Source organism: Danio rerio, chromosome 4 (assembly GCF_049306965.1).
Source record: "Danio rerio strain Tuebingen ecotype United States chromosome 4, GRCz12tu, whole genome shotgun sequence".
Lineage (NCBI taxonomy): Eukaryota > Metazoa > Chordata > Actinopteri > Cypriniformes > Danionidae > Danio > Danio rerio.
The window spans coordinates 30,213,550-30,222,500 of NC_133179.1; the positions used below are offsets into that span (position 1 = coordinate 30,213,550).

Consider the following 8,951-nt stretch of genomic DNA (forward strand, 5'->3'; position numbering starts at 1 on the left):
CGGTGCATCCTCCATGCCAAGAACACGTCCGGGAAGTTTCATGCATCCTTTGTTCTTGCAGTCTTGAGTATTGAAACTGAACTTTGGCAGTTAATGATGACATTACACGAGAACATGAGGACACAAGATCCCTCTGGTGGCACAAGAGAGGTATCCGACACTTCACTTACACACCTAGCCTAACAATTTCATTACAAAGATGTATAATCACACGATGTAATTGCTGTATATATCTATAAAAAATGATAAATAAATAAATAATTAAATACATGATTTTATAAAAACATCTAAACAGCATAAAGTGTAAAGGCTTAAAGTTGAATTAGACTTGGATTTAAAGGTTTTCAAAATTGTGTTAAAATGTTTGGATTAAAAGTTTTGATCAACTTCAAATACAGAATGTCTGTGTATGTGAGAGAGAGCAAGGGGAGAGGGAAAACAAGGGACAAATTTATCATGTCATGACTGCAACAATAAGTGGCAAAAAAAAAAACTAAACAAAAAAAGACTTTTATTTTGGCGTAGCATGTGACGTCACAAGGCTGCGCCGCTTCCGCGCTGTGAGTCAACTGGAGAAAGGTTTGTTTTAAAACTTTTACAAAGATATAAACCGATTGATTAAAGTTTCAGTTTTTCATTCCTAATGTACGTGCTGTTTACGGTATAATTTTAACCCTTTATACAACGTTAATCCTATTTTATTGTTAGTAATGAGGGCTATTGTTTGAACAACAAAAACGTGTGAAATAAGTGTTTTAATGAACGTTTAGTTTATTAAATAGCCCAATGTAATTTCATTTTAGGTATACATCAATACAAGAAAAGGAGTACTAGTTTTAATCAGGTCATTTGTGGCAGTTGTTTTTTGCTCAGACTTACACTTTTAGCTGATTTTTTATTTATTATGTTTTTTTTTGTTAATTACTCTCATATAAACTGTTGAAGAGAAGTCATTTTGTTTCTGTTCATTGTTTTATTCATTTTAAACAGAAAATTTTTATTGTTTTTATTTTAAACAGGATAAAGTGTCCAAACGCTGTGAAAAAAAAACTCCTGCTGAAGGGACTGATCTCCACACTGTTATAAAGATGGCATTTATTAAAGAGGAGAGTGAAGATGTGAAGATTGAAGAAACATTCACCGTAAAACAGGAAGATCTGCAGGAACAGACAGGTTGGTTTTCATTCTCAAAGACAAACTCAGTCATTTGATGCTCATTCAGATATATTTTAATAATAAAAACACTAAATTAAATCCATCTTGCAGCCCTGGTTGTGCTGCCTAGTTCTCCTAAATGCACATAAGCACTCATTGAAAGACAGGAATAAGTTTCCTTCTCACTTGTTCCCAGGTCTTTTGTCATACTTTTTATGTATTATTAGTCTCCTATTTTCTCTCCCTTCTTAAGGTTATTGTTTTTCTTTTTCTCCTACTGTTTTTAAAGCCTCCTTGAGCACTGGCGCTATATAAAGTAAATAAAAACAATAAATTTAAAAAGTTATTGAGCTGACGATATTTGACCTACAATATTCTCATAGAAAATATCTGCTATTACAGTTATAGTGTTGGCTTAGTACTTTCTATTTGCATATGTCACGTTAATCACAATTCCCTTTTTTTCATTAACTTCTTTACGGGTTTAAACTTGTTTTTAGTAGTTGTTACTAGTTCCCATATATAGTATCTGAGTTAGCATCTGAGTGGGTTTCCTCCGGGTGCTCCGGTTTCCCCCCAAAGTCCAAATACATGTGGTACAGGTGAATTGGTTAGGCTAAATTGTCTGTGGTGTATGTGTGTGAATGAGTGTATGGTGTTTCCCAATGATGGGTTGCAGCTGGTAGGACATATGCTGCGTAAAAAACAAATGCTGGATAAGTTGGCGGTTCATTCCACTGTGGCGACCCCAGATTAATAAAGGGACTGAGCCGAAAATATTATATTATATTCATTCATTAATTTTCTTGTCGGCTTAGTCACTTTATTAATCCGGGGTCGCCACAGCGGATTGAACCGCCAACTTATCCAGCAAGTTTTTACACAGCGGATGCTCTTCCCAACCCATTTCTGGAAAATATATTATATTATTAAATTATAATATTTTTTTATAGGACAGATACAAAATCTGGGCCATTTGAAAAATGCCTTAGTCTTTAGCCCTTTATGAGTCAAAAATTTCATCCATTATGGTCATAAAAGTCTCACATTTAACTTGGTGAAACCTGCAGAAACCCTGGTTTAAAGTATGTCAAAAAACGCCCCCAATTTTAAACATGCTCTATGAAATGGACACTAAAATAATTAATTATTATAAAACATTGTACAGAATTCTAAACTATATGATGTTGTGGAACGACGTGAGAAAACAAACATTGTAGTGGAACAATAATGAACTATCATAGTACGATGCATTATTTGGGAAAAGAACTATGTAGTGATAAGTGTTTCCCAAAAAGCGTAGTTTCTCTATCGCAGATCCATCGCTTGAACCACGTTAGTTATAACGTAAAACGCCCGTAATGATACTCTTAACGGGGTGGAGTAACAACTTCTTTAGAGAAGAATCCCATCCCATCATTTCATTTAAAAAATTCTATTGTTTTACACATACACGCATTTAAAATAAAATTCAATATTATTAGATTTGATAAAAACATAGACTCGCTTTCTATATTAACTGAAATATGTAAATGACACATAGGGCCTATGTTTGCTTTACTAATATTATTGAGAAGTTAAACATTACGTATTCTATGCTAAAACATAAAATCACTTACAAAAGCTAACACGTATTCTAATGTATAAATAATATAAATAAATAATCCGGCTATTATTATAAAATGAAATGTAATATTTATTAGAAATGGAAAAATACTTTAATAATAATATTAATGATGATGATGAGTATTAAGTAGGATATTGTTTATTTATTTGTAATTTTTTTTTGACACATGCAAACCACTGCAGAAAGTTCTAACCATCAGGCCCATATCATACAGTACAGATAGGCTACTTAATAAATAACCCACTATAAGTTAATAATGTATGCTTTTTGTTTTCACAAGCTTTGGAGACGTTACATAAGTTCCGCTTTTAAATAATAGGTCACCTATAGCTTTCGCCATGAGGCTGTGTTCAAAATGACATCAATGTTTTCAAAGTGCACTGCGAAGGGAGCACAATTGTAAACATGAAGTTCACTAAAACAAACGTAAAAATAGTTTGAAAGCAAATTACACGTAAGAGAGATGGCTTTAATGCTTTTTTTGTTTTTAATCATTCTAACATTGAATGTTAGAATGTTCTAAATAAATAGGGCATAGGGGGGATAAGTTGGAATAGAACATAGCCAGGAACTATGTTTCCAACTACAGCTCCAGAGGTGTCGTTGCGAGTGCACAAGTTTGCGATGCAGTTTACAAATGTTCGTTAGTGACGGATTTGGGAAACAGCAAAACAACAAACTATGTTTGTAACTATGGAACTTGCGACCTTAGTTGGTTAACGATTATTTTGAGAAACGCACCCCAGGGCGGCATTTTGCTGGGGGCAGCACAGGAAGATGGTGCATAAAAAAAAAAAAAAAACGTCCCCAAGTAAAAGCATTGAGATACGATTACTTTATGCAAGTGCATTAATTTAGAGTGGCAATCCCAGAATAAAGACGTTAGGAGCCATTTACATTTGGCATCTTTTCCACGCGCAAGGTTGTTATTCTTTATGTGCAACCGAAACAACGCTGGTGAAAGCAAACTGATGCATGCATACAGAAAACCATTCCCGCGCACTTCACACACATGCTCCTGTGTGAATCCCGGTTGTTTGCATGCATGCTGATAAAATACACGCTGCTCATTTGCCATGAAACCGATTTAACAGCGTTTTGTGCAGAAGTGTCCCCATGCAGCGAGTTTTGCAAAGTTTATGTAAAATGATGATGATGTTACTTTCACTAAATATGGCTATAAAGCAGAAAGGAGGAATAAAGTGTCAGGTAAGACTTCGTAACAACAATTCTCGCCCATGAGTCGGGTTTAAGACAGCAGATAATTCAGTAACACTTTATAATAAATACACAGCATTAACTCTTTGTAATAAGGGTTAGTAAACAGTTTAAAACTGCACATATGCTGTATTCTTGACTTACAACCACAATTATAATGTGCTTAATAATTGTACTTTTACTTTGTTATGGATACATTTTTTTATTACTAGATTAAGTATGGGGAGAGAAGCATAATGTTTATGAAAAGTGGGGGCTGAGCGGGCCAGAATCACGGTGTCAGGCCAGAAGACTGTGCTTCCTATGGCCAGTCCCCCTCTGAGTTTGTCTTTTTTCTGCCGTTTATTATTCCCGATCATTTTTCCAATAGGCACTATAATTGGAAGTTCTAAAACAATAGCATATGAGATTAGTTCACTGCTATGACATGATTGACAATTTATGTATGTCACTGTTTGTCATTGTACTGTGGTTATTCTGAGAGTTGATGCTGAGTATTCTTAGAGCTTTTGACACTGAAATTGTTAACCTTAGGTAATTCTAACACTGGATAAACAGAATCCTGGGTTATCTGTAATCATGATCCACACTGCTCATGCTATATATACACATGGGGCCTCATGTCCGAAGACTTGCGTGGAAATCTTACTAAAACATTGCGTACGCTCAAAGCTGTAAATGTGCGTACGCAGAAAAAAATTCAGATGTATGAAACACTGCGTACGCCGAATCTCACGCATATTCTTTTGTACATCTGAATGAACATGAAACTGAGCGCAACATGCACGAGCACAAAACCCCTCCCTGCCTCCTCCCCCGTATGAATATGCTAATGACTATGCTAATGGAAAAACCCAACGAAAAAGCAATGGCAAAATCAAGCAAAAAGGGAAACTTTGAACAGAATGTGAATTGGAGGTGCTGCTTTCGGAGGTAGACTGGAGAAAAGCGGTGTTATTTGCAAGTTTGTTCTCCGGAATTAACAACAAAAGAAAAAAATAGAGTGGGAGAGTTTAGCTGATGCGGTCAACACAGTTGGGTCTGAACATCGCACTGAGTGCATTAACAAAAGAAATAGTGTGGTTTATATCTGTAAAATGTTGCAGGACGCTTAACAGTCTCAGTGGCGCTACGCGTAAGACGCATGTGATCATGAATTGATACGTTCGAGCATGAACTCGTCTCGAATCCAGCGTCTGATGAACCCTTTCTTGTTTTTTCCCCCGCTACATATCAGATTTTGCCAACTATTTATCACGAGAAAGACAAGTAGGAATCATCAATAAGTTCATATCAATAAGCATCATATTTTATTTGCACGTTTATTGAATGGAAATGTTTCTGATTCACGCATGCAAATTCATCTTCAGATAGTGTCTTTATAGCAATGTGCGTGCGGTAGATCGCTCAGATTACATTGGGAAAACAGGCGACTGCTGCAAATTGTGCTTTAATGTTTAGCTGGTCAAATGTAAGGTATGGAAACCTTATATACCTGCTGAACCCGTCTCATACAGCTGCCATTGTAAGGCTTAGACACTTTGTAGAGAGGAATTTAACACAACTGCCTCTAGGAGTCGCCAATGGAAATAAAACAGACACGCACAAAAAATGTGCGTACGCCTGCCAGAAAGCTGCCGTGAAGCTGCGCACATTCCCACGTTCAGTTCATTGTTAGTAAATCAAAACATGAGCGATTCTGAGCGTGAAACCTGGCGTACGCAAAGTTTTTGTGCGTACGCAGCGTTGATACATGAGGCCCCTGGTGTTCATTAACAAACGTTTCACTTTTACAAACCCTGGGTTAACATTATTATTTGTATATTTCCGTTGTCACTGTCCGTGATTGGACAAATAGCAGGTGACCTTTTTAGATGGTATTTCCGCATCTTGTCGGGTATATAAATGTCACCACGTATGTATTCAGCTAAGTCTTAGGAAATGCACAAAGGCAAGAAAACAAAGACAATAGTACAAATGAATGAAAACAAGCAGCAAAGTATGTCATCTCGCCATCTCCTCATCACTCCAGTTTACAGCAAACGTGGCATTAAGCATTTGCATAAGTTCATTCATTCATTTTTCTTTGGCTTAGTCCCTTTATTTATCAGGGTTTTACCACAGTGGAATGAACCACCAACATGAAAAAATATTTACATAATTTATATACAATAATACAAACTCACTAATAAAAGCGTGAATTATGCATATTTGCTATGAACATGCAGGATTTGTGTCAATCGGGTATTCCAAGCAAGTTACAAATGTTTAAATCTAGTGGAAGATACACGAGGGAACACGACAGTTGTAATCTAGAGCGAGTACACTTAATCATTTGCATTTAAAGCCACAGGCACAAAAAGAGCTTGTTTTTCCTCTGACCCCAAAATTAAATATTCTGCAAGGATCTGATTTTGAGCTGAAACCTCAGACATATTCTGGGAACACCAAAGACTTATTTTACATCTTGTAAAAAAAAGATTAATAATTGGAACCCTTTAAAGGCATACCATTTACTCTTCGTCATTTAGTTTTAAATCTTTATGAGTTTCCTCGTTCTGTTGAACACAAAAAGAAGATATTTTGATAAAACGCTGGCTTACTTTTTGTTCCAGAAAAATGGAAATTTTTAAAATCACATGACGGAGAGTAAATAGTATGGTCATTTTAATAATATCTGGATGAATCATCCATTTCATGCTTGTCGCTTTGTGCCTTCATTCTAAAGTTAACTTTTTTTTTTTAAGACCTAATGGTGCTGAAAGAAGAGGCTCATCAGCAGAATGAAATGGAAGAAAAACCCCAAGAAATAACGACTGATGAAAAACCCACACTGAATAAGAAGACATCATCACGTGGAAGACCTCGGAAATCCAAATCTGCATGTAATTTCAGCAGTAAACAAAATAGAAAGAGTTCAAGTCAAAAGTCAAACCTTGATGTTGACGTCGAAGTTCAAACTAGGGGGGAACCTTACAACTGCAAACAGTGTGGAAAGAGTTTTGGTAAAATACAAGGCTTTAATAAACACATGAGAATTCACACTGGAGAGAGGCCTTTCAGCTGTAAACAATGCGGAAAGGGTTTCAGTCAAAAGTCAAACCTTGATGTTCACATGAGAGTTCACACTAGGGAGAAACCTTACACCTGCGAACAGTGTGGAAAGAGTTTTGGTTATATACAGGGGTTTACAACCCACATGAGAATTCACACTGGAGAGAGGCCGTACACATGCAAACAGTGTGGAAAAAGGTTCTATCATGCAGGAAACTTTGCAGTGCACGTTAGAATTCACACTGGGGAGAGGCCGTACATATGCCAACAATGTGGAAAAAGCTTCTATCAATCAGGTAACTTTGCCATGCACATGAGAACTCACACTGGAGAGAGGCCTTACTCTTGCATTCAGTGTGGAAAGAGTTTCAAGCTAAATGGCACCCTTGAAACCCACATGAGAACACACACTGGAGAGAGAATTTTTACTTGCAAACAGTGTGGGAAGACTTTTTCTCGAAAACAAGCCCTTGAAATCCACATGAGGATTCACACTGAAGACAAACCTTACAGATGCACAAAGTGTGGTAAATGTTTCACATGCAAAAGCACACTCAAACACCACATGAAAAGTCACACCGGAAAGAAGCCGTTTGCATGTTCTCAGTGTGGAAAGAACTTCACAACCAAAGCTAGCCTCACAAACCACATTAATGGTCACACTGGAACCATAGTGTTCACATGTGATCTGTGTGGAAAGGGTCTCACGCGCAAAGACTCCATTAAGCGACACATGAAGACTCACTCAGGAGAGGATCCTTTTAGATGCAGTGAGTGTGGAAAGGGCTTTAAAAATAAAAGAAGCCTCAGCACTCATATGAAGTGTCACAATAGAGATCAGAGTCCTCAAAATTAAAGCCTTGTCACGCAATAATGTGTATATATTTAAAACGGGAGCTTTTTAATGTAGGTTGGCTGTTCATTCATGTTTATTTATAAACTACTTTCGAGAGGATCATATGCTTATGATTGTCCATGGCTGATCCTGCATTAGCTAACACATGATTCACCAATCAGATGAATCCTGACACACTATAAATAACCAGAGTTTCTTACCTCAGTTATTCATCTTGAAGAACCCCCCTCCCACCCCCACTTCCCCTCCTTTCTAGATTTGGCGACACGTCAGCCCAGTGATTAGCACTGTTGCCTCACAACAAGAATGTCACACGTTAAACCAAAGTCCCGTTAGGAAAGTCATTTTACTCGGCAGCCGTCTTTGAAATGACTCTCGGGCAGTAGGCTTGGGGAATATCTTTGAATGGGGAAACATCAAATTCTCCGAAACTACTTGCCAAGCTTACAATTTTATTTAATATTACAAATAACTAATAAAATTAAACAACAACTGTCTATTCAGATTAATTTCTAAATGTTTGTATTACACAGAAACTCTGGTCTGGGCTGATTCCCTCCCCCGGAGAATCAGCATACTATAGTGATCGCTTTATTCGTCATATAGCGATCGCTGATTGGCTCCTGTACTAGAAGGCGAGGCTTCATTCGCCAATTTGACAGTTACACTTTTTCCCATTCAAAAGTATACGAGTGACATATCTTGTGTATTCTATAGTCCTTGGTTAAAATCCTTACTGAAGCGGTTGACATTTGTGCGGAGTTTGCTCATTCTCCCCATGCTCGCGTAGGTTTCCCCTGGGTTCCTTGGTTTCCTCCCACTGTCCAAAAACATGCAACCCAAGTAAGTTGAACATTCTAAATTGGCACCATAGTCAAGCTATTAGTAAGCCTTATAACTTCCTTAAGCTTTCCCTATATCTGTCATTAGAACAGAAACAAGTCGAGGGAGTTCATCGAGATGTACCTGAGCTCAAACTCCACTCTCGCCCTGCTTACAGGAGGGAGCCCAGGACTCAAGGATCTTATGAGCTTGTTTCAT

General features: G+C 37.2%; 1 protein-coding gene across 5 annotated transcripts in view; it reads left to right on the forward strand.

Annotated features, from left to right (window-relative positions):
* Nucleotides 1-536: 536 nt before the first annotated feature.
* znf1067 (zinc finger protein 1067) overlaps nucleotides 537-8,951 on the forward strand; it is a 9,970-nt gene continuing 1,555 nt past the window's right edge. For 3 of the 5 annotated variants that reach the window (XR_012402143.1, XR_012402144.1, XM_021475454.3), the window contains exons 1-3: nucleotides 537-579; nucleotides 1,020-1,173; nucleotides 6,748-8,951. The exon at nucleotides 6,748-8,951 is cut by the window's right edge. Coding sequence is in view for 2 of the 5 variants with exons in the window: in XM_021475454.3 (XP_021331129.2) it covers nucleotides 1,089-1,173; nucleotides 6,748-7,910 (1,248 nt within the window). In the remaining 3 variants the exon portion in view is untranslated. Of the gene's footprint in view, nucleotides 646-1,019; nucleotides 1,174-6,747 lie in introns of all 5 variants that reach the window. The other 2 variants (XR_012402145.1, XM_073947243.1) reach the window with 1 other exon arrangement.